At 37.0% G+C, this 26691-nt stretch overlaps 1 protein-coding gene across 8 annotated transcripts in view; it reads right to left on the reverse strand.

Annotated features, from left to right (window-relative positions):
* The window catches only part of SORBS2 (sorbin and SH3 domain containing 2), a 92027-nt gene extending 65663 nt beyond the window's left edge, over nucleotides 1-26364 (reverse strand). For 4 of the 8 annotated variants that reach the window (XM_022571015.3, XM_089903659.1, XM_089903660.1 and 1 more), the window contains exons 1-5: nucleotides 25277-26364; nucleotides 20607-20633; nucleotides 20241-20365; nucleotides 5665-5803; nucleotides 1878-2050 (exon numbers count right to left, since the gene is read on the reverse strand). In XM_022571015.3, coding sequence (XP_022426723.2) covers nucleotides 1878-2050; nucleotides 5665-5803; nucleotides 20241-20365; nucleotides 20607-20633; nucleotides 25277-25421 — 609 coding nt within the window. In that variant the 5' untranslated portion in view covers nucleotides 25422-26364. Of the gene's footprint in view, nucleotides 1-1877; nucleotides 2051-5664; nucleotides 5804-9396; nucleotides 9433-18799; nucleotides 19439-20240; nucleotides 20366-20606; nucleotides 20634-25276 lie in introns of all 8 variants that reach the window. The other 4 variants (XM_089903662.1, XM_022571007.3, XM_089903661.1 and 1 more) reach the window with 2 other exon arrangements.
* Nucleotides 26365-26691: the final 327 nt, after the last annotated feature.

The following is a 26691-nucleotide window of genomic DNA, read 5'->3' on the forward strand; positions in this document are numbered from 1 at the left end:
CTTCTCTGCAAACTTTGAACAGTCTACATAAGAGCACAGCTGTACATAAAAATGCTGGTTCCTTATAAGGAACTTCTGAGTTGCTTATATTTTTATTTTCTATTTTATAGAGGGGGAACTTGCATTGAATGTCTAGTATCTGCATTTGTTTATGCATATCTAAACATGCTTTTGATTTGGCAGTAGATTAAAAATATATAAATTTTTAATATTTCTTGATTTTTCACTAACCATCTATAACATCTCAGTTTTTTCCTTTTAAAACGTAAAAAGCAAGGTCTTGCTATTTAAGAAAATCATATCTTATGGATAAAGACAGTTCCAGCTTTGCATGTCCATTTGTGTCTATCATATATTGACTTAAATACATACCTAGAGGTCTCAGATAAAAATCAGACAATCTATAACTACACAGAATCAGGGATCTCCTAATTTCTCAAGGGTCAATTAAACAAAACTAGTGACACTATACCTGTCTGACACTGTATCCCTATGTTATTAGGAAAAGAAATTCAAATTAAACCATTTTGAGTCAGAAATCTTAAAAGAGAAACAAACAACAGAGTGCCACCACCGGAAACATGCAGCCACCGTAAGATTAAGAATGTTAGTCACAATCCCTGAACTCTTCCTGTCACTTAAATATGACAATCATTGGTTCCAACAGAGATTTTTAGGACTTTATAATTAGTCACATTCAACATCCCCAGAATCTAATGAGTCTAAAGCCCCAGCAACTGCTCTACAGATTTACTTTCTGGCTTCCAATTCTAATACAGATGCTTGGAATAATCAAGTTTCAACTCTCCTCTCCGAACACAGGATCCCCATATGATGAATGCAAATCCAAGGAGACAAGAGACCCTCAGTCTTTGTCTTTCGTTCTTTCTGAGCGATTCCAATCGTCCCTGATCTCTTTTTCTGATCTCTTGCCGGTTCTTTTCCTCTCTCCACCCTTGTCTTTGGCCCCCCAGGTTTGCCTTCCAGGCCAGTAGCTTTCGGCACCAGCCCAGCCGCATACGTGGGTGTTGCAGACCGAGTGTATGCAGTCGGCGCTCCCTTCTCTCACCACCCCCCAGTTTCACCTGCAGAGGTGCTGCCGCTCTCATCCTGGCGCCCCCAGTATTCCTTCGCGCAGGCCAGCACAGACCTCCTCTCCAAGTGGACTGGATCAGCAAGCAGCTGCCTGCCCAAGCTCAGCCTCTGCTGCTGCTGAACTTTGCCAGAAGGGGCTGCCCTGAAACACCGAGCAATGTTCTGGCAGAGTTTAAAGACTTAAAAAAAAAAAACCCAAACACTTTCGCTTATCGCCCCGGAGAGCTCTCAGCAGGCACAGCTGACGAGGGACACTACAACGTGATGTGTATTTTCCTCAGACAGTTTTTCCTTTCCACGACATGAACTCCCTTCCCTCCAATCATCTCGCTGCCCAACACCCAATTCACGGCTCCCAGTCTCCTGGTGGTAACACATCCATCTCAAGAAACAAATCACCGGTTTATTCGCAATGCACATGGGAATTCAGTGCAGCCAAAGAATTCACATTTTCTTCTTCCTTCTTTTTCTCTTTCTATTGCCCCAACACTCCATGGAAAAGGTAAAACCAGACAAAGCCTACTTTTATCGTTTAACAGAATCACAATTTTCGTGATTTTTTTTCGTGATTTTTAATTGGAATGGAAAAACAGATTGGGTCATTATCTTCAATCGACAGTTCCCTTTCTCTGCCACACACAGCATAATATTCATGAGAACTCAGATGGCACGGAGAGCAATCCTCATTATATAAGAGCATAGGAATGCACAAAGCCATTGACAAACCATCCTTTGTGGAGCCTGTGCACAGCCCCAGAGCAAGGCGCGCTGGCATTTCGTACCGTTCTAATTGCCGTGGGGATTCCGGATTCATCCACCGGCCCGATCCCCGGGTAGTGCGGCGCTTTGATGACTGTCACTCTCTTCTCCTCCTCTGAGGATCTGTACAGTGGTATCGAGCTGCCCATGCTGCCGTCCAGAGACTGTGCATGCTGGGGGTATGTCTCTGAGGAATCTGTGGAGAAAATTTGGTGAAATATACTTGATGCACGAGGAATCAAATTAATGGAGCCTCATGCCTACCATAATATAATATATTTAATTACATGTAATTACGTATAATTACATAGTTATATGTAAATATATAATACTATATTATAATATATTTATAAATAAATATAAAGTGTATTTCCATCACTATATCTTTTAACTCATTGACCTTAAATTTGAGCCACTCATTGTTAACATGTAGGTATATATTGAATAGACCTCTAACAACAAGATCATCATCATTCAGTGTTGAGGGGAAGGGGAAGAATAATATTTGTTGAAAGACCATGCGGCCCCGTGGCAGCCACTGTGTTAAGAAAGCATTTTTTTTGCTGTACGCGGACCTCTCACTGTTGTGGCCTCTCCCGTTGCGGAGCACAGGCTCCGGACGCGCAGGCTCAGCGGCCATGGCTCACGGGCCCAGCCGCTCCGCGGCATGTGGGATCCTCCCAGACCAGGGCACGAACCCGTGTCCCCTGCATCGGCAGGCAGACTCTCAACCACTGCGCCACCAGGGAAGCCCGCATTACTTCATTTTATCCTTCTAGTAATCTTGGGTGAGGGATCCATTTTATAAATGAGGGGGCAGAAGCTGAGACAAGTTTAGTAATTTCCTTCAGCTCATCATTTACATTACTATTATTTTGGTGAAACTGCTGACTACCATTATCTTAAAGTACTGAAGTGTACTTTTAGGATGAAAAATATGACTATTGAGTCTATGACAGTGATTTTATAAAAATAAAGTGAAAACAAAAATCACATAAGGAAATCTTCACATCCAAACATATACTTGGATGTGAAGGCTTATGGGTAGAGAAATGATCATAAACTATTAATATTAACGTTTATTTAAGACTCCATGATGGCCACTAAAGTAAAGTAGCTTCGCTTTTACTTTAAAGTAGCAAAAACCATGACTTCTCACCCCTTGGATGTGAAAATTGCCCTAAGCATACATTGTGACTGAGATGTATCATGCTCTTCATGCCATCTTCGTTAATTTTTGGTATACTTTCATAAGAAACAGAGAGGACATAGGTGTACTCTATATTCCACTTAGAGTTTACAGGTATTTATGAAAATCTACATTATCATGTATTTAGTACAATTGATAATATGACCTCCTGTTTTTCTACAATAAATTTCAAAATTTTGCTGACCAAGAATGACTCTTGGCCATGGTTTGTCAGATCTGTTAGTCAGGTCTCTTTTTATGTGCATATGGAAAAGTCCTTATGTCAGGGCAGCAGTCATTGATTACGTATAGGTATAGATATAAATATAGATATAGACATCTAAAAAGATATGACTGTGTTTTTGTAGCAAATTTATACAAAATTTCATAAGATTTTTAAAAAATTTAACTCATCATTATAAGGATAAGTAGAGATAAGACCTTTGTAGACTAATATCCATTATAATATTTGTAACTGCTGTTACTATGACTGTGTTTTAGTTTGCAACAGAAAAGCATTTTCAATCCATTTCTGATGAAGAATGAATAAGGCTAGGGATACAACTGCTTTACATGCCATTGTATGTAAACGTAGTATCTTTTCCAAGCAACTCTGAATTAAGATGCAAAGTGATATTTGACTCTGATTTTCCATTTAATTACAGAAAGGATTTGAGTGGGCAACCGTGATGCTAGTATTTCTATCAAACACTTTTTGAGCACTGAGTATTTGCAAAGGCCTAGCCTAAACAAACAGTGTTAACTCTCTTCATACGTGGGTCATAAGATTCTATGAACTTACAGCTTACAAGTTAGCCTTTTATTTTATTATGCTCTTATATGGTCCACTAACTCTCATTTTTGCAGCTTTGTCCTCAACTTTATAAAGTTCCTCTAGGGCAGAATAGATTTGTATATATTCCTCAGGACCTATCTCAGCACTGGCCAATTGGAATTTGTTCAGTATTTATCTACAGAATTTCTTTCTCTGTAGTATAGTTTATATGTAAAATCCACCCATTGATATGTTCTAATATAAAAGCCTGTCCATACTTAAGTATTTATATATTTTGTTTGTTGGGGTGGGAGGGACAAAACTGTGTTCATTAAGACAGACAAAGGGGACAGAGTCCAACTTTGCTAATAATTATTTGGAAAAATATTATGGCTAGGATAATTTGTAGAGTTTTACTATAGATGTGTAATCATGCATAGCTCCATAAAGAATCTAGACATAATGGACTCCTATTATAATACTACACCAGGGGCTGATTATATAAGGGCAGTATTTGGGCACAAAGACGTTCTACTCTCTTATACTATAAAGGGACATCATTATCAGATTCACAGATGATCCCAGGAGCAGCCTTAGAGAAGGTGCAAGTATATTTAGATATTTCTTTGAGTCTCATGGCTACATGTAAGTCTTAGAGAGGTTTTGTTGGCCATAGAAGTTGAATTCCACAATCCATAGGCTGGGTGTTCCTGGGTAAACTAATAACCTCATCTTCTTTCCATACACAGTGTCCGGGAGGAGAAGGCGCTGTCTGCTGTCAACGAGGACATGGGAGTTAAAGCCCTGTGTTCTAGTTTCTTTCTCTCTGCTGGTTGGTGGTGGCCGGAGGATCGGTCTCCTGCTTTTCTGAGAGGTATGTTGTGGTCACATGGTCCTCCGCCGTCTTCCCTGTTTCTTGCTGCCCTGCAATCTTTCTAGTTGCTCAACATGGAACGTTTCTCAGCTTGAATTCAGGTGATGGTTCGATTTGGTCTGTTTTTCAATGTTTGTTTGGTTGGGTTTTTTTGCATTTTCAAAAACTAAGAAATATTTATTACATTATTTTCTAAATTGTCCTAATATATTTTGCTGCATAAAAATATTTCTAACATTATATAGCACAGCTTCTTTTCCAGGAAGCTTTAAAGAGTTCATAAGCGCCATGAAATCATATGTTTAAAAATTTATACGTATGTTCTAATGTTCATTTTTCTGTGGGGGAGGAGAGCTCTGTCCTTCATTTAGTTCTTAATTCCCAAAGGATTAAGAACTATCTTTCTATAAAATTCTGCATCATTATTTAAAGGAACTCACATCCCTGACTGGTGGTCTTCTGGTCTCAGTTTGAATAGTAGTTTACTACTTTGGGAGGCAGCCTATCCCCTTGTTAAACTGTTTTAACTGTTAAATAGTTCTTCTTTATATATATTAAAAGAATTTTCTACAATGAAAGCTTTTCCACAAAAGAAAGGGCTGTCTCGAACATGGATGGTATTTGCCACCCATGGAAATTCACTACATGAATGTTCTCCTGGTATATATGCACACTCCTCTCCCCAACTGGCCATCTTTTTCTTTCTGCCCCATCACCCCAAATATCTAATAGCCTTCTCCAGACTCAGATATAGATGCAGTCGTTGTCTTGGAATAGCCGGGTCCCCATTTTCTCCAGTGTTAAATCCTCTGCCTTTAATTCCTCCCCTAGGAGAGGCTCATTAAATAGTGGAGTATTGAATGTTTCTGCTTCCTTTTCCAAAAATTACTTGGATGCTTTATATTTTTCTCGTTTGGTTTGTACCTGTTATATTGAAATTGACATGGAAATCATGATTATCAGATGACTTACCAAGTGACCGGCCATGCTGCATGATAATGCTTGAATTGAGTGAGCCTGGTAGCGAGTAGGCAGAAGGGGAAAACGGCCTTTGATAGTAACTCAGTGGGCTCACAGTGCCTCCAGAGTTTCCATTCAGCGTTATCTGGCTCTGAGAAAGCAAAGACATCCTGTTAAAGCACACGGTCCCCTGTAAACATCACTCCTTTAGATGACAATAATGGCTTCCATTCAAATGACAGTAAGCAGCTGTCCAGTATTTATTTACTAACTGATGTCGAGAAGGGCATGGGACTTTTTTTTTCAGTGTCTTCACTATCTTCTTTACTCTGAAAATCACTCTCTTTATATGTCAGAGGGCACAGGAGGTGATTAGGAGAATGGAAGCAGCTGACCAGTGGGCACATTGCTCTGCCAACAGTGATGTCCAAAGATATCAGAGGAGCCAGTATAAAGTAAACGTGGAGGGTGAATCTGCTCTAATGTCGTGACTTAAATCACACTGCTCTGGGTGTAGGATTTTAAAAGAACATTCTTTGACAAGAGGAAAGTGATCGGTTCTCAGACTTAATCAGGGAATCCTGTAGCGGATCAAGGTTTCCAGGGCAAGGTGACTAACATAAGGAGGACAATTGTTTGGATTTATATATGTCATGAAGCAATCTATTCTGGAAGAATCAAATACCTGGCAAAGCATCAGAAAGTGGTGTTAACCCCCCGGCTTCTTCCTACTCATGTTTCATTTAGCACGTTATAGGCCTCTTTTTGATTCCTTAATAATTTATTGTTTTGATTGCTTTCTATTTGAGTATTTTCATATCCCCAGTGGTATTTCAAGATTCTTGTTGAAGACGGTCATATATATGCTTTTTAAACATATTTTTCTGTATAACATGCAACCTGGTGCTAATAGGATAGTAGATATTCAATAGATACATATTCTCATTGAATTGAATCAGCTCAGTTAGAGAGGTGGAGCTCACTATTAAGCATGCCTGTCTGTCCACAACATAGCACTGAGCATTGTGGAGATTGTATAATGCATGCAAATAAGATAAAACATTAGTAAGAGCATTTAGTTCAAACACCTTACAGCTGAATACACACAAAACACACATAGGCACATAGATAAAGAACCATAATTTGTGACCTTTATCTGCTTATTTTAAAACAAATTAAACTTCTGTCATATAGGCCTGAAACATAGGTAGTCAATTAATTGCACATTTCCATGATTTTTCACTTTAAAGCAGATGTTTTCAAATAATGTAGAATTAATCTAGTTTCATTACTTTATAGCCATACCACACCTGTCCTAAAGTCAGTAAGCATATCATTACAATGATTGTGCTTAATGATGGACTACTGCTCTGAGCTGTTACAGAAATCATTATTAGCAACCCCATCTTGAGGGTCATCTACCCTAGAGCACTGGCCATTCAGATAAGTGTGATGCACTGATGTACCCAAATGCTTCAGAATGCTTATATATCGTTGATGAATTATTCGAGACTATTTTTGCCTCCTTGCCCAAATCCAGTTTGGTTGATCTTTGTAAATATAATTTAAATATTATTGTTATAATTAATGTTAAAGGCAGGAGAATTCTTCTTAGTAAAAACTATCATGTTACTATGTAACTAAACTTAGGAAAGTTGCCCTGCCTCCTATTTTGATGGTTTCAATAATATTGGTTATGGGTTAAACAAAATAAAAGCTACAGATAGATTTAGCCTTTCATCATGTTAAATCAATTAGGATTTTACTAATGAAATAATACTATTAGAATTTTAGAAAATACTTTATTATTATAGTGAAATAATTATTAGGAAAACCATCTCATGGAGAAGGTATGTGCAATTTAAACTGTTACTTGAAACTAGGTTCAGTTACAGTTGGCTCCACAAAGCTATATGTATGCCTCTCAGGCTCCTGAAGAGTCTTAGAAACAGTAAATTAAATAGGCTAGTACATAAATTAATACACTATCACTGCTTTGTATTTTTGGGTAAAGGCATTCCTTAGAGTTTTAAAAGTAAAGAACTATTGAAAGCATAGTAGAACATGGAGAGGCTCATGCCTGTTGCGCTCCAGGTACTAGTGACAGGGGAGGTATTAGCCGTGGAAAAGGAGGTTCCTTCTGTAGCTAGTCTCTGAATGCAACGTTTCAGGGGAAAGTTTTATACCCAGCTGTTGAATGAATACTGAAGCCCATCTAAAGTATTATTAAGTATTTAGTAAAGATACTAAAAAGTATCTTTTGTCTTCTGTAATTGCAATGTCTTGAAAAACATATAGTTTATAATATTTCTCCAGGCATGAAATTCACAGATTTATGACCTTGATGCAACATAAAAATTATGTAGCACAGCTAAAATTTTCTCTATGACAATGCATATTTAGAACTTCCTTATGAAATCAATTTTAGAAAAAAATTCCCTTTATTTTGCCTAAAGTTATGTGCCTTTCAAATTGAAGCTATTATCTATACTTTATATGCAATAGAAAATCTGCGCCATAAAATTTTGAAACACTTTAGCATTTATAAATCATTTATTAGGGACTGCTTGCCAAGTAGATATATTTAGATGAAATAAATATGTATGGGAAATATTTATATATTGTTCTAAATGGAAGACAAATTGTTGATATATAAAACAATAAATATTCATAAATTTCTATACTGGAGTGTCTTGGGAAAATAATTCCAACAAAATCATAGGGCTAAGTTTCTGCAATGTAGATTAAGGTTATTTGCATCTTTCACTCCTGTTGGATAGATGGGTTCAAAAGATGTAGCTGTTAATGAAAAGGGAGCAAGAAGAATTAACATCATACAGTGAGTAATCATGTATGTGACAAATAAGGAGATGTGAACTGTTCACACAGGGCACATTCATATGAATCTCTGAAGTAAACTGTTATCTACCAGGATTTAATACTGGATTAAAATTTTAGACTTTCTCTACTAGTCATCATCCCATGTATACCTATCTAAATTTCTGAGAAAACTTCTTATTAAGGCAAATCACTGTACAACTCATTAGCTAGAGCAACACAGTGTAAACATAAGTGACTCTAAAATGAATAAAGAGAATATAATTGACCATTTTAGCCCAAAATAGGTTTATGAGGATGAATGTAATGTATTTCCGTAACAGACTGTACGGAATCGGTTTAGATGGAATCAACATGTATGCAAAAAAAAATGCTCGGCTGAAAAATCAGATGGCAGACAAGAAATTGGTCCTTTCGGTCTTTGGAGATCTGTTTAAAAAATGATGGAGCATAGGAAAGAAGAATAATTACATGCATGATAGCAGGGATGGTTAAAGTGATGCCATCTGTCATGGCAGACTGCTGACCCAAGGTTGGGGAAGGTGTTTCAGAACAGTCATTTTGTCAGAGTCAGCTATCTGCAGCTCATGTGGAGTGTCTGAGGAGTACTCCCTGGAGGAGCAGGAGGGGTGCTCGCCCTGGGAGGTCTGTAGTGAGAGAGCCTGTGGCGTTGCTGTGGATAAGGCAGGCAGGAGCAAGAAGAAGGGGTTTATAAAAACAATGCAAAAACGTCAGGGGTCTTTGCAGGTGTGAAGGCCCCAAATCAGCAGGTGGTAGCAGGGCAAGTGATGCTGGGCTGGAGCCAGCAACTGGTGAAAAAGTGGTTGGGTTAAAAGTTACCACAGAAGGAGGGCGTGAAGAAGAGGCTTCTGGTGGGGTTTGTCTGTGTGTTTGTGAAGCATTTACCTCCAGCACATTGGCAGTTAAGTTCTGGTTTCCGAGCTGAGTTTGAGGAAAAAATAATGAGAAGAGATATAAATGATCCAATTAATAAAAACACCTCTTTTTGCAATGTGGCAGAGAAGGCAAAGCATCGGTTTTATTTGCAAGCACTCTAAGGAAATATATTCAGAAGAATTAATTAGGTGCCAACCACACAGTAGAGGAAAAGCATGAAAACATGCAGAAAAGGAATCCAGTAAATGTTTTTTGGAAATAAGACCAGTTTTCACACAGCTTTAGTTTTGGGTGAGGGCTTAAGAGTGTTGGCATAATGGAATTTTTTTTTCTCCAAAGTTTTGGTTTTTGCACTTGTGACAACAAATTAATATCAAGTCATTCATTGGTTGGCAGAATTAGTTTTCCCTTCACCAGATTTCTCCCTACTGCCTCCTTGTTGGAAAATGTCCCCCAAGCATAAATCAGTTTGCCTCATGTTTTTCTGACTTTCAGATCTAGAGACTGATCAAATTAAAAACAACTAAATGGAGAGGGAATTTTGTTTCCTTTCCACTCATTGAATCTCTATTTTAACTTCACTATAAAATACTAAAGGAATTGAACTTTAAAATATCCTAGCAGTGCAAATAGTGGTACCTTTGTGTGAAAATGAAAACAAAAAAAAACAGCCACTGATGATGTTAGAGTATACCCTAGCTGGTTAGAACTACTGTTGGCTTAAAATCTTAGGTAAAGGAGAAAGAAACTGAAGGAGAAAGAAAAGGTTTAATACCTCCAAGGCTAAACATGGCGGAGGGGTGGTCTGTAAAAGGAAGAGAGCGGATGGCCCATTAAAGATGTCATAGCTATCCATTTTCACCTTCATGATAGCTGACCACACAGGGCAAATATGATGATAAGTGAATTCATTCAACATGAGTGAATAAAACTCTGAAGCAAATTTTGTTTCTTACTCCTCACCCCCACCTCCAAAATAAAGGTGTTTTGACAGTCGTAGCACAGATAGCCAAAGTATTATAGGATATTAATACAAGGATGGGGAATGTATTAAAGAAAACTGTATAAACTTAAAAATCTTGCCTAGTAAAGATTTAAGTGATTCTTGGCCAGCCATCATCTTCCTAACAGTTGATGTCATGCAGGCTGTTGATCTCATAAAAAGTTATAATTAATTTTTGTCCTCAGAATTTTAATTGGAGAGTTTTAAAAAATCCATTATATAAAAAGGTCTCTTGGCCACAGATACCTTAAAAATCTGAGAGCTATTGATCCTTCTCTTAGGAAAAATGCACAAATTCATGTATGCATAAAATTTGCATCAACTTTAGGGGTTCATGGATACTTGAAAGCACATCTTTAATCTAACAGGCTAAGAAACTCCAACCCTGGATAAAAAGACAGATTTTTCTATTCTATTCTTCTCTAGTGAGCTTTTGTTGTTGTTGTTTAAAGACACACATTTTAAATGTGATACTTTTATACTCATATGTGGGCATTGCAAACTCAGGTGCTGACCCTGGGCCAGGAATGTATCCAGAACGTGCAAATCAGGCTAGGGGTTAGATAAGAGGGAATGATGGTCCAATCTCTACGTCTGCATCTTTATTGCTGTCCCGATACAGGGAGGGGGAAGGGTAAGCTGGGACGACGTGAGAGAGTGGCATGGACATATATACACTACCAAATGTAAAACAGATAGCTAGTGGGAAGCGGCTGCATATCACAGGGAGATCAGCTCGGTGCTTTGTGACCACCTAGGGGGGTGGGATAGGGAGGGTGTGAGGGAGACCCAAGAGGAAGGGGATATGGGGATATATGTATATGTATAGCTAATTCACTTTGTTATAAAGCAGAAACTAACACACCATTGTAAAGCAATTATACTCCAATAAAGATGTTAGAAAATAAAAAAGAGGGAATGATGGAAACTGGTAGAAGGCAAAGGGCATGTTGCCCCAAGGCAGCCAAATTAAAAATTAACTCAGTGGCAACCAAACAAAGAATATCTATAGTTATAAACCCTTAGGCCGTATGTTTTTTGGCTCAGTAAATGTAGAATCTGGAGGTGGAAGGGGAATAGTTGGATATGGGCTTGGAGTGGAGCTTGGGGTACAGAGAAAGGGAGCAGAGTCTGGCAGGGCCAGGCTGAGGGTGAGGTGAGCAAGGCATTTATCTTGGGTGCAGAATTTAACGGAGTGACAAAAACTCAGTCATGGAGATAAACACTATTTTAATGCAATCTTATGGGAAAAAAATCAAAGTCAATACAAAAAAAATCCAAACTGAACAAAATATCAAAAATTTAAATAATGAACAGTGCCATGCCAGGTCATATTGAAGACTGAGGAAAAAGGAAAAATTTGTATCCTGGATTTTTAATGGAAGCAATAATATTATAATAAAATAATAATATTTTCAAAATCTGTTTTTTCCCAATCTCATTTTCAGTTGAGACAATAGCCATGCCTGACAAATTTCCCTTGGCCAACGATGATCTTAAACAATTTTTAACTAATTTAAGATGAAGTTAAAATTGTAATAAATTCTGTTTTGGTCAAAATAAAATATTTAAACTTAAAATAATGTTCAGTTTTGATACACTTACTTTTCAACTTTTCAGTATTTTTTAAACTGCTGAAATGTCCTAGAAAAAAATGACATACATACATAAAAACATACGTATATGCGGGAAATATTTTTCTTTCTGTCTCAGACTCTAATTGGCTTGACACGGCACTGTAGTCTGGGATCTTAACACTTCCCTCTTGAATGTCTTTAGTGGTTGAACTTCTAGGCCTCATTTCTCAAGAAACGTATGAAATATGTCTTAAATATCAAGTGAAAGGATGTGACAGGTTTTGTTCTCTACTTTTCAATAGAGCTGATAGTAATTTACTTGAAAAGAGTATCTAGGAGAGAGTTATACAAAAATCAATCTTTATATTAAGAAATTATTTGTATTTTATTAGGTGTCATAATGGTATTTTCATTATTTTTTTCTCTTCACCCATTAGATAGAGGTACTAAAATTTCTACAGACCTAAGGATACCGTACCTTATATTGGCTTTAAACTACTACCAGGATAATTGAGGTTGACAGTTGAAAACAAGTGACAAAATAATGAAAATTGCTGAAGCCTTGTGATGGGCTACTTAAAATGGGTTTTATTTTATAATTATCCATATCACTGTTAAGATTTACAATTTCCATGGTAACTTTAAAAGAAACAATTTAAGACTTTCTCTGAAAAAACATTTTGCTTTTACATACCACTCCATCTCCTTCTGTGATAATCACCCCCCTCTCTCACAGTCCTCCTGAGGGAAAGAGGAGGAAGCCCCTGGCTGCCGTGTTTGTACCAGGCAAGCCCATTTTATTGTTTAGGAGGGGGAATAACTGAACTAAACTGGGCCAACGAGGCATTGCCTCTTTCCAGGGAATTTGAATTAAATGATACTGAATGCCCCAGTCAGGTAATCGTGTACCCCACAGTCCCAGATGCAAGTTCACACATAATCAGAGCCAGGGAATGTCATGGAAATCCACAGGCAACTTGGAGAGATGAGAGGGCAGAAGCTAAGAGAATGTGGCCGACCGACTTCAGGGAGGCGAGACAGGAACTGGGTGGCCTCTAAGATGGACAAAGAGAGTAGCTAACTGGTCATTCCCCAGGCCCCCTAAGACCTGGCTTTACTGCCTGCACTTCATGATACAAAACTGCCTGGTAGCCTCAGAATAAAAACCCTTTTTACCAGAGGTCTTAGCCTTACAGTCCCTACCCACAACCTGGGTGACAAGTGATCTAAGATGGTCACACAGATTTGGGCACATTGATGGAGTGTGTTGTTTGGATCAGGGGAGTGAATATTTCCACTGTGCTACTCAGATCAGGAACATGATTTTGACTCCGAGAAGGTGTCACATCTTAAGAACATTGCCAGAACATGGGGTTCAAGTGTCAGATTGTATCAGAAACTAAAGGCACTTGAACCTCCTGGTTGAGCTGTGGGTCTAGAGTCAGACAGACGTGGCAAGTTGTCTACCTTCCCTTGGCCTCAGTTTCCTCATGTGTAAAAATGCAGACATTAATAAAACCCAACTCCTAAAGCCTGTGAAAATTAAGTGAGAAAATGTATGTAAAGTGCTAATTCAGCATTTTGTGTGTCGTAATAGCTCTCAGTAAATGAGAGCCATTTTTTAAAAATTAAAATGCTTGGAAGGCATAGGAATGCTTTGCCCAAAGCAAAGAGCAGGGTAGAGAGAAGAGTAATGTGAAAAGGGAGACAACTTCATCTCTTTTGCTTCCTGTTGATGAAGTACAGAAGTTAAGGAAGGCAGAGTGCCTCAATAAGAGAAATACTTTCTAATATTTAGATCTGAGAATTGCCCAAGCCCTGACTAGCTGTTCCTACACTAACTGAGCTCTCCATACCTACGTGTATTCAAGAAGAGGCAGGCTGCTCTTCTATTTGGAGGTGTTATAGAGGGGCTCCTAGGTGATTTCTAAATTCATACTGGAATCCCAAATATTCTCTACTGTTCAATCATTCAAACACACACACACACACACACACACACACACGTCAGGTGAAGGATTTGCCATAGACCTGATCAATTGATCTCATAACAAACCCATAAAAAAGAAGTCATGAGATATTGGCTGGCCATCCTAATAGAACACATGAGTGATTAGAGCTGGTGTTGATGGGATTGGTCCAGAAAGCATACTCTGTATTCTACACCTTTTCTATCATCCCACACTGCTGACATTTATTCATGATTCAGCCTTCCTTAAAACTTCTACATCTTGATCCCATGGAGCAAAAGAGATGAGTTTTCTCCTTTGTCTACATGACACTGAGACAAAGTCCCCTCTGAGTCCCCAGCATATGTGCAGAAGGAGTGTGAAAGTGAGGCTTTGGCAAATGCTTGATGACATTATTTCATAATAGAAGGGCCAAGTTTATCCTCCTGAAGCAAAGGGCACAACACTAACAAATGCCAGAGAAAATGTCTGGGGTGTAGATTTTGCTGTCTTTCAAAGCTTCTGGTTTAGGCATTCACTTATCTGACACTGAGAACAATGTGACATTTTTAGCAACAGGATGTCTGTTCGCACAGGGTAACATACCTCATTTTGTGTTCTCTCTATATATAAATTTGTAGGAGGTAAATTAAAACATATGCAGCTTATAAAACAATATGTTGTATTACCAGATACAGAGAGAATTAAAATTCCTAATGGTAGGCTACAGTTTTCTTCTTACACTAATGGTCAGACTTTAATGAAAACAGCAAAAGTATGTAAATGAAACTTCCAGAACACTAAAGTTTCCTTTTCACCTCTCAGTGTAGAGCATTTTTGTTTCTTGGGACTGCTAATTTCTTGGGAGGATAATTCTTTATAATAGAGCATATATTTGGCTAATTCATGATGTGTAGCTGACAGCTCTTGGCATTTACTGAGACTTCTTGCAAGAATGTGGAATGTAAGTATTTAAAACAAAAAGGTCACCACCGTGAAAGGCCATTAGGTGGAAAATGAGACAAAAGTAAAGTGTATCACAATAGGCAAGATGTGCAAACATGTCTAGACACCGATCAGTGGATGAATGGATAAAGAAAATGTGGTATATACAGACAGTGGAAGATTATTCAGCCTTAGAAAAAGAAGGAAGTCCTGTCATATGAGACAACACGGGTGAACTTTGAGGGCATTATCCTAAGTGAAACAAGCCAGTCACAGAAGAAGAAATACTGCATGATTCCACGTATATGAGGGCTCTCAAATAGTCAGGCTCATAGAAGCAGAGAGTGGAAAGGTGGTTGCCATGGGTGGGGGACATGGGGAGATGGGAGTTGCCGTTCACAGGTGGAGTTTCAGTTTTGCAAGAAGATGACGTGATTACATTCTAGAGATCTGTGGTACAACATCACGCCCATAGTTAACGGGACTCCATTGTACACTTTAAAATGTGCTAAGTGGGTAGATCTCATGTTAAATATTCTGACACAATTTAAAAAACTCAGAACCGCAACAGGTTTATGCCACCTTTTGGGAAAGTGTTATGAAAGACTATACACTGTCATCTCGGAACCAACTGTTGGTTGGATGAAACAAACTTTTATCCACCCATTCAAAGAATGTACTATTGAAAATAATATATTTCCTTTTCCCAATCAGATGCATAGTTTGGAAAAAGGATATTATTTTAAAATAACAACAGTTATTCCATAGTGAGGGATTATTATGTAGCAGGCAGTGTCTTATTCAAACCCCACAGCAATAGTGTGAGATGAATGCTATTATTATCCCCATTTTATAGATGAAGGAAGTGAGGCTCAGGGAAGGGGAATAACTAGATGAAATGTCTTACATTAATAACCCCTTAAGGAGCTGATTGTCCAATTGTTCTCCTCCCAGTCTCTCTTAAACTCACAAGAAAGTTCCCCTCCCCACTTCTAGGTCAGCGGTAGGTTAGCAGACCTCATCTTACACATGTACTGTCAGCAGCATTTATGCAGTTAATCATCTCTCCTCGATACACTTTCCTCACTTTCCTGGATTTCCTCCTCCCTTGAACCTCCTTAGCTGATTCCTCCTCTTACTGTTGGGATGCCCTTGGGCTCAGTCCTTGGGCCTCCTCTTTTCTCTGTAGTCATGCTCTGGTCATCTCATTCAGTCTCATGGCTGCAAAACCATCTATAAGCCGATGGCTTAGATCTCCAACCTGGACCTTTCACCTGAACTCCAGACTCATATATCCAACTACATAGTGGACCTCTCCATGTGGATGTCTCACAGACACCTCAAACTTACCATGTCCCAAATGGAACCTCTGATCTTTCCACAAACCTGCTCTACTCACAGTTATCCAGTCTCAGTGCACAAAGCGTGGCAAATTCCATTTTTCCCCGTTGCAAAGATGCAAAACTTTGAAGTCAGTCTTGACTCTTCTCTTTCCCTTACCTCCAACATGCAATCTGTCAGGAAGTCCTATTTACTCTACTTTCAAAATACATTCAGAATTCGATTTCTCACCACCTCCACTGTTTCCACCCTGCTCGGAGCCACCGCCATTCACTTAAGTTGTTGCCATAGCCGCCTACCTACCTGGCCTGCCGACTCCCCTTCTTGCCCTACTATAGTTTGTTCTCCACTGAGCTGCCAGAATGATTCTGTTAGAATATAAGTCAAATGATGACAGCCATAGCCTTAAAATCCCCCAATGACTCCCATTTATATTGAGAGTAAAAGTTGAAATCCTTGCAATGGCTTCTAGGAGCATCTGGCCTCTGGCCTCTGTTACCTCTGACTTAACTTCCTCTTACCTACACCTCACATAATTCCTCTCCTTCCCTATGACTCCCTTGCTGGTCCATGAGCAGCCCCAGAGTGCTTCAGCCTTAAAGCCTTTACACTAGATATTCCCTCTGCCTGGAATGTTCTTCCCCCTTCAAAGCTGTTCTATCTACTGCATGAAGACTCTTTGACTCTCCTATTTAACATGGACTCTGCTCCCCACATCCCTGCTCAGTGCTGCTTAGTTTATTTACATAATCTCCTTCTAATGTATGTAGTAATCTACTTATCTAAGTTTTTATTAATATTTGTCCGCTCTACCCCCAACAAGACTTTAATCATCAATGGTTTCAAATGCAGCTCTGTGACTAGAACAGACGACACATGCCCAATAAATATTTGTTGAATGAATAAAAGTGACAGCATCTCAAATCTTAACTTGTGGCTCATGGTGATTCCCTGAGGATTGTATTATGAAACCAACTGTCTCCGGTCAGCCTGGACGGTGACAAAGCCATAGGGAAGAAAGTTATCAACTTAAGTTTCCAAACATAATAAAATGATTTAGAAGAACCAAACTATGTCAGATGAGTGAACTGAGCTGTGAACGTGGTAGCATTTGCTCTAATTGCTCCTACACCTGCTTCCAGGGACACGTCCTGGGACACAAGTAAGTCTGTTGTCTGACACTAGCCCAGCCATGTCTGTGGTGTCTCAGCTTGACTTTGCTCCCTACCTCATGGGATTGTGGAAGTTATTAATAAATGTGAATAAGTTGGAACAGCATCTGCATATAGTAAACTCTTAGTATTTGTTAGGTGCTATTATTTCATAAGGGCTTTTAGAAAATACTACCTTTATTCAAAGAATTTACTCTAATGAATGAATTTTGCATAACATGATTAGCTGATGAAGGAAATGTTTTAGTAGAGGTATAGAAATACCCACTTGTCTTTTTAATCATCTAAGCTTAAGGTTTCCGCTTTATGGGTGTGGCGGGGAGGAGAGGATTTGGGTGTCAATCAGATGCCTGTTGAAGATTTTCTATAAAGCTTAAAAATATATCTCTTCAAGGATATGTCTTGAATGATCTTTAATAGCACAGCTACAGGAAATAGTATTATACAAATTATTTCCTGAGGTATGAGTGTTTTCTAGACTCCCACTACTGCTGCAGTTGCTAGTGTATCTTTATAAATGGCTACCATTTACGCAGGGCTTGCTCTGTCCTAAGTAATTTACCTCTACTATCTCCCTACTCTTATCACAACCTAAGAATTAAGGATGAATTAATATTCTCATTTCTTTGTTCAGACTCATAGAGTAGTTAGGATGGTTGCCTCATCACATAGCCAGTGATAGAGCTTGGATTGAAATCTACAGTTTATCGTTAAAGCTTATTCTCTTAACATTACATCAGTTTGTGGAAAAGCCAAGAAGACAAACACATTTCTCTTCTAACTAGATTAATAAATATCAGCAGAATGACACTATGCGAGAATTTTACGTATAAGCGAACAAAGATTTACTTCTTAATAGTCTGAGTACTAAAGATTGATTAATATACTTTCTGAAATTGTAAACTTAAAAAGGTAGAAATTGATCAAGTTTCAATGAAAATGATTATTGAACTACAAGAAAATAAACTCTGGTGGAGTTAAGATGAATGTTTCTTGCCAAAGTGAATTATAATGGACAATTATTTTAAGAGATTTTACACATGTAAGTAAAGTACAACCTAGGTACTCAAAGGTCTGGCATGAAAAATATTTCTTTAAAACTTAAAAGTACTTTGCAGTCTTAAGTGATAACCAATCATCAATGATTTCTTATAAATACCTAAAAGGAAGAAACTGTTAAAACATTTTATTTCTGGATAAAAGATCTGTAGATATATATTTCTTTTTATGTAGATATTTTTTAAATTAAAAAATACCTAGAAACTTATCGATGAATTTAGTACGGTTTTAAATAGGAAGATGGTTTCTTTCTCCTTTCCTGATTGCAAACTAACAAAGCATTGGATTATATAAGAAGCCCAAACCAAAGGAGTTAGGGTCTCTACAGAATGCTCTAAGAAGAGATTGGAAAGTGTAAGGTACCACTTGGCAGTCTGAGGACTGAGAGGCCGCAGCAACTGCAGGTTTTTGTCTCTCTGGCTGAAGAGGTATCTTTGCAGTCTCTGGAGAAAGCTCAGATGGCTGTTTGTGGCTTTCAGGATCATGTCCTGAAAGGGGAGCTATCTGAATGGAAAGAGATGCTGTGTGTATCTCAGGCACTGGGTTAGGGGGTGGTGAGCAAGGCCTTTTACAAAATGATGGTACTTCAACAGATTTGGAAAACTGTGGAGGATTAAAGGGGATGCTACTTCCTGGATCCTGGTTATGGATTAGTTTCAATGTAGAGATTCTCCGAGTCTGAGAATCTTGCGTGTAGTCCTCTTGTAGAAATGGGGTACTCATGTCAGCTTTTGGTGGGGAACCTGTGCTGGAAGGTGGTGGTAGTGGATTAGTGACTTTTTGTGTATATGACACAGTTGTGTTAGATTCTTCAGAATATACAATTGTCTGGCTGGACTCATCATTAGAATACATAGTTCCCTGAAGAGGTGTTTTGTTAGTAAAGAACTCTGTACAGGAGGGAATTTGTGTGTTAGTTACTAATTGGTCTAAAATGTCACCCTTTGTGTGACTGGTTATCAAGGAGCTACAAAAGCTCTCTTTTCTGGGTGGTAGAAGGGGTGCCTGGATTATCAAAACATCCGGAGAAAGAAATAATGTTGAAGGAAAAATAGAGAGAAAGTCAAAGTTAATCATTAAACCAGTGTTAACTCTACCCTTAAAGTAAAGCAACGTGATACCTTCTTATTATGCTATACATTTTGATGGCCAGATTGAATGATCATTTTTCCTTTGTTTAGAATGTGTTTTAGTTTATTATCAATAGTTGCCCTCTGGAGGAAAATAGTTTTATAGAGAATAGAGAATACATTATAAAGTTTGTCTCCATCTACATTCTGGGAAATTAGGTTAAAAGTGAACATATGTTCTCTTGGCATATTTTTAGACCTTGAGGTATATATATATATATATATATATATATAGTATTTACTCACATTGTTTTGGTAACACTTTTCACACCTGTAACACAATTTTACTAATATCTCCAACACAGAGTTTCTTTAGTTAATATAATGAGCAGTTGTATAACTCATATTTATTGAGTAGATAATATATTGCTGACCTCATAACTTTGAAATCCAAATCATCAGCTGACAATTTTTTAAGAATTAGAAAATATCTTAAAAATTATGTCAGAAACTGACCTGCTTTTATCAGCTGAATTAGAAAAAATATTCAGAAACCTGTTTTGAACTTAAGACTTGTCTTCCATGTTGTAAATACAAGTCAATACGAATACAAAAGCAAAACCATATCAAAAATGAAACATATCAAAATATGCATGTTACTAGAAAAGAGGCTCTAGAGCAGTGGCCTAATAGCCGTGCTTTAAAATAACACAGTAGACAACAGTGTGCAAGATTACCTGAGCTGGTGATTTTTTTTCTTGTAGATTTGGTCGAACGCTTCTAAAACCTTTTGCTGCAAGAGAGGAATATGTAGCATCTCCATTCAGTGTCTCTTGATTTCGATCATTGTAACATCTCCAAGCTTTTATTAAGGGAAAGCAAATTGGATACAAAAATATCTACATTCACTTTTAACATTTTTTAAATAGGATTTATTTTTTATTTCCAAAGTGGAAGTTTTCTTCTTTCTTTCTTAAAAGTTTAATATACATAAATGTATATGCAGTTTAAGTTTACGGTAGGATTAACAATGTGGCTATAAATATGTTTTTAAAAAAACTCACAACAAATGTAGTGGTTATTCAGAACAGTTTTTTTTGTACCTGAGTCCGGTGACTGAGAATCACGCCCTAAAAGAAAAAGAAATGTTGAAATGAATACTCCAGTAAAAGAAACAAACAGTCGCGTAAAGATCATCTGGCCAAGAGCTACATGTATTTTTTGGCAAACGTTATCTCAGTTCTAAAACTCTGGGTACATCAAATAAACTAATGGAAGTTTGTGCATTTATTTTTACTCCAATTAGAATGTAATTCATTAAATATCTATAATATATAATTAACACATATATCAAACACTGATTTTTCCCTCAGTAATATTGCAGCCATTCAATTTTATCTTATTATTGCTTAAGCTGGATGAATTTCTAAATATCAAATTAAAGGGTCAAATGGTTTGTAAACAATGAATGCTTCTCCCAGCAGTGAATCAAACCACCAGATCCTTAGCTTTCAATGCCATTGATTTTTTGTAGTTTGCGGGGTTTTTTACCTTAAGAAAGTGTAAATACCCTACCATATTATGTGATACTTTCAAATTATTCTCTAGACTTCGAATTTTCTTTTTATTGCCATTTGAGTCATTTTATATTCAATTCTGAAAGAGCTGTTACAAGACATTCCATTGTCTTGCAGGAAGCATTTCAGTACTAATAAATTGCTTTTGATAATGCAGTTGGGAAGTGGCTCAATGACATGTTTACTCTCAGTTTTACTGGAATTATACATTCAAGTATCTCCTATAACTTATGAACAATTTTAGGTAATCAATTTATGTTGCTTGGCTCTATTATAACACATGGCCAACTTCACCTAGAATCATAAAGCCTTAATTTTGGAAAGGAACTTAGGGGTCATTCAGCCTAACCTTCTGTCCAGGTCCTAGATTCCTTCTGCATGTTCCCTGAAACCATTATTAATTGCTGTTATTTCAATGCCTAATAGAACATGAAAGTTGCGTGTAAAAAGGACTCTCTGTTTTCTTTCTAATGCTTAAGGAATAGTTATTTTGAAATCGAAATACATAAATTTGGAATGATAAACATTAGTTGAGAAATACAAGACTTTGATTTTTAGATAAAATATTTATAATAGATTCTTTCCAAATCAAAAGAAGAAAAATAAGTGTGAATTGGTACAGAGTGCATTAGAATGACTCCAGCTTAGGTGAGTTAGAGGAGACTGATAAATCTTCATTCTTTATGATAGTTGCTAATTTAGTATGGACTTATCTCCAAAGAACTCAAAATCAGAGTAATAAAATGGGTACCATGAAGTAAAAATAACTTTGAAAAGTTATACATGAAATATTTATTAGACTTTACTTCTAGGATTTGATGGAAGCAGAAATGATTGAAATTCTCAAGCACTTAAATGATGATGAGGACGCTCTATAAAGAAAGCAAACACAGTGTAGCAATACAGAGTGATCAGAGGTCTGCTTTGGGGCACCCAAGGAGAGCGATTTGATAACCACCTGGGTGCCACATACTGTTTGTGGACAAGGAACAAGTTTTGGGATTCGGGGATGTGGCAATGAAAAGAGAAACAGCATTAATAATAATTATTATTACTTAGAGTGTAATTATTTGCTTGAGAATAGGGAGTTAATTTTACTCTTGGTTTGATAAAACTGAGCTTATAAACAAGGGTACGTGCTGGGGATAGATGTGATAGAAGCCAAATGCTTGGAGGTGTGAGAGGTGTAGACTTGGTGAGGAAGAGGAGGGTATATTGAGCAGACTTGAAGGACACTTGAAATAAACTTCCTGTAATTGACAGTTTGTAGAGGGCCAGTTTTGTTTCTTCTTACTGGCCACCATATTGGAGGTTATGGAACCTTCAGTGGGATAAACATTAGGTGCAAGAATCAGAGGATAGTCACTCTAGGCTCAACTAGGGTCTATCCCTTTCCCCTCTTACCAGGCCCAAGTATCTCCAAATGAAACTGTACCTATGCTACAGGAAATATGAGATATTAATAATGGTGAGCTCTATGGAAAAGCCCTGCTTTACACTGTAGACACAAGTGTGTTGAATTATGAGAAAGGAGAAAGGATAAAAATGGCCATGGATCAAAACTTCAGGACAAAACCGTATTTTAATGAAACTTACATTAATGATTAAAATCCTAGATCCATGTCAAGTAAAGAGAATAAAGTTTTTTTTTAAGGGTTGATAAATGACTTGGCAAATGCATGGAGAAAATGGTTTTGATCAATATCATGAACATTATTCATGACCATTCACTTGTGAAAAACACAGAACTAGAATTCTAGGGATCAGAGCCCTTAATTTCTAGTATTCTTTAGTGGGAAGTCATTGCTTCTTTGAAAATTTAAGAATGAGGAAATGGGACAGATTTATTGTTCCCTGGCTGCTCTGCATGTGAAAATCAAGAGTCTTTGAGAACTAAGGACTATAACTGCTCTTCACTCTTACAATGAGCACTCCCTGCGTCCTGGCAGAAGGTAGGGAACACCTGTCAGAGAAGTTGTCAAGGCCTTCCTGGCTTGGTGTCGGACATTGGACTTGACGTCCTTAGAGGTCCTTTCCAACTTTATGATTCCAATACATGAATTGTCCATTGGGACTCTACTTCTTGTAAAATCAAAAGAGAAAGACAGGCTGATTTAGTGGACAAATAGTTGATGACTAGCAGCTCATGTTGACTCTCTCATCTGGGAGGAGAGATTGGGAAGGTTAGACTCTTTTGTGGAGGTAGTCTAACAGCCTCTACTTAAAGGCTGTTCTATTTTAACAATATTTAAAGCAGTAAATATTTATTAATCTTCCTTTGATTCACAAAAGGACTGTCAAATAAGTTCTTATTATGAAGGCTACCGTATAATGTGAGTGGGCATACAAAGAGGCTGATTTCTTTCTTCAAAATGTAATTAAAACTTCTTTGAAAAGGGGCTCATACCTTACATGTCTAATTAATACAGAAGAGATCTATTTTTAATGTAACAATTAAATCCAAAATTGAGGGGACCTCATTCTCTGGAACTCTTACTCCTATTTGATATAATGGGAGTGATACGAAATTTAAAATGGTCCAGAGCAACTACTAACTTTTATTACTGAAGATTATTTTATATTCCCAAAGTATTTAACATTTTCTAATATTTTGACTCTGAAGCATTAAATATATTATATTAAGTTGAGTGATATGAAATTACTAATCTTCTAGCTTTGACTCTCCAAAATGGCAGTCTCTAGCTCAACCTAATAGTATTCTTTCTGTGGTTACTTTTATAAATAACAACAGTATGGCATTTTTGAAGCATTGCCATGTTCCCTAGCATGTGCCTTAATGGTCCACATCTTAGTAGCTTGGGCTAGAATTTTACTTGGCTGAAATGTCAGTGATATTCATGGTATACACATTCCAACTACCTGATGTCCCTGGACTTCATTTTATTTACTTTCTTATTTCTCTTCATTTTCATTTCCCTCAGGTGTCCAATGTAAACACATTTGTAGTTTTTCTAACATTTTTCATGCTCACATACACATGAACAAACATGTACAAATACATATATAAAGAGAATTTTTTTCAAACCAAAATGAGATCATACTACATACATTGCAATGCAATTTACATTGTTTTAAAAAATGTAATATATTATGGAACCACCTGGCTTCGTATTTAAACTTAGACATTGAAATCTATTTATGGATTGGAGGTGGTGGGCAGGAGTGGGATTCTCCACATGGAAGTTTGTTTTTTTCCCTCAACGAAGCTGGGTAGTTTAGGATCAAGTGGCTTTAAAGCTAAGGACATCCTGACTATTTAATTAACGACTAAATGTATGTGTGTAAAAGACACTAATATGCACTGTGAGAATTAGAATTATTTAAACACTCTTCATCCCTTTCCCACTTCTGCTCCAAAAGCCATGACTATTATAAAAAAAAAAAAACCAAGGAACCCTCAACTAACCAACCAACAATCAAACCAACCAACCAACTAACCAGTCACCAAAACATATGGGTGTATTTCAGGGTCTAGAGAGGCCAGGGTGGAAGTCATGAGAGATTATTTATTATAAAGAGACTCACTTTAGTGAATGCTGAAATATCACACCCCCAGTTACTTTCTAGAGTATATTTATACTTGTGCGTGCATGTTAGTTTTAATTGGACCAAGATGTTTAAAAATATATATTAGAAGGTTCTCTGCTTATTGGATTAAAGGAAGGTTTAAAGTCTCTTTCAAAACTAATATTCTGTCATTATATTTGCAACCTTTGGTATAGAAGCAAATTAATAAAGATTCAGTTTCCTGCAAATCCCACTTCCTGACCCTCTGTGTCCCCAGCCCCCAACAATTTTTAGGTAAAAAACAACAAAAGCACCTGTGAGTTATCTTAATTAAATATTATATTCCTTTAGTTCATGCAATGCAAAAACTTCAATAGTTATTAACACTTGCATTTACTTAACACATTTTTGGCAAGTGACTGTTGTTTTTATTTAGATTTTTAAAATGTTTTCTACAAGATATCAGTTTCCTTTGGCTTTTTTATTTTTAGAGCAAAACAGTCATAAGGGATAGGAGCTATTCTTGAGACAAGAAAAATAAGAACTTGTGGGGCATTAGAAAGGTATTTACAGCCACGTTCATCATCCAAACAGGATAATTCTGGAAAGAAAGAAAGGTCAGAGAAAGGCATTCAAGTATGACATTCTGTGAGTTAGTGGTATTATACCTGCAGCCAATAGGTTTGGAGAACTTTGAACTCTCTTCACAGATGTTAATGTAACAGACATGGCAGCACGTTTGCGAGCACACCCACCGCTATCTGGAAGCAAAAAAATGATATAGCAGAGGCCACAGCAAAGGATAAAGCACATGCAGTATCATGCATTTTCAGTGAAATGTGGCAGACATCCATGAGAAAGGTGGTCAGAACTAGTAACCATGGAATACATCTGCAGAATTTACACCCACCCCAAACTAAAACAAAACAGAAGAAAAAGCCAGGGGTCTGTCTTAGAAATAGATGCCAATGATTTAATAAAAAATCAGATTTTATACTTAACATTTTATGGGTTTTCTTTAAATAACACACAGCTATAGAATTCAACTTTGTTTATACCATTTAAATTCAACTATTAAATTTACAAGCAGTGTAACTAGCTTTTAGAGTTATGAATAACCTGTATTTCAGGATTAAGAGCTACGGTATAACATACTTTTGTATCCATCATATAGGTTTTACTGTATTCTAGCTATTATGATTCCTGAAAACAGCTTGAAGAACCTCTTGAAGTAAAAGTTGTTAGCTGTTATAGGTATAATATATTTGATACATAAGATTCATAAAGAAAAACAAATGGTGTTATGGCAATACTGTGTCTTCCCATGGTTATTATTAGTTATGGGAATAATTTGCCTAATTGAAATAAAAAACAATGTTGATATATACAGTACTGAAATGACCATGTTTTTAAAAATTAGTTTTTGTACTTTTGAAACATATGTGTATGATCTATATATTTTCACTTATGCAAATCACAACATGAAGCAAAATAAGTGAAAATTCATCAGCTATTTTAATATGATTTGAGAAATTTAGCATAACAAGACTTCTAAAATTGGAAGGTTAATGTTCTATTTACGAACAGATTCCAATTCCATTCCCACATTCCTTTTTATTTGGAATGTGCAATAAATAGTTTTGCTCATTCCCCTGCAACCAAAAGAACTTAAATTTAATTCTCTTTGAAAGTTGTAACAAGAAGATGAATTCTTTAACCACCAATATTAAACATAATTAATATATACTGCTGCATGCTAGTCTTATATATTATTTTTCTTTATTTCTTAAGGAGTGTATCCACTTTGTTTATTGGATGTGAGAGAATTTAAGAGTGCTTGAAAGTATGATTTGGACTAATTGTTGGTAAAATCACAAGTAGTAAAGTCAGCAGACCTTAAAATTGATAGAATGATTCTCATGTCAAAATATAATTTCTTAAATATTGATATATGCTTAAAATAACAATTTCGTAATGCAGATAATAATTAAAACAGAAAAATGACTTGAAACAACATACGAAAGTAAATCAAAGACCAAATAAGAAAGACATAAATGGTAGAAACATACAACAAAATGTATCT

This window comes from Delphinapterus leucas, chromosome 21, assembly GCF_059928025.1.
Source record: "Delphinapterus leucas isolate spDelLeu-1000000601 "Yukka" chromosome 21, BTC_Dleu_Yukka2, whole genome shotgun sequence".
NCBI classification, from domain to species: Eukaryota; Metazoa; Chordata; class Mammalia; order Artiodactyla; family Monodontidae; genus Delphinapterus; species Delphinapterus leucas.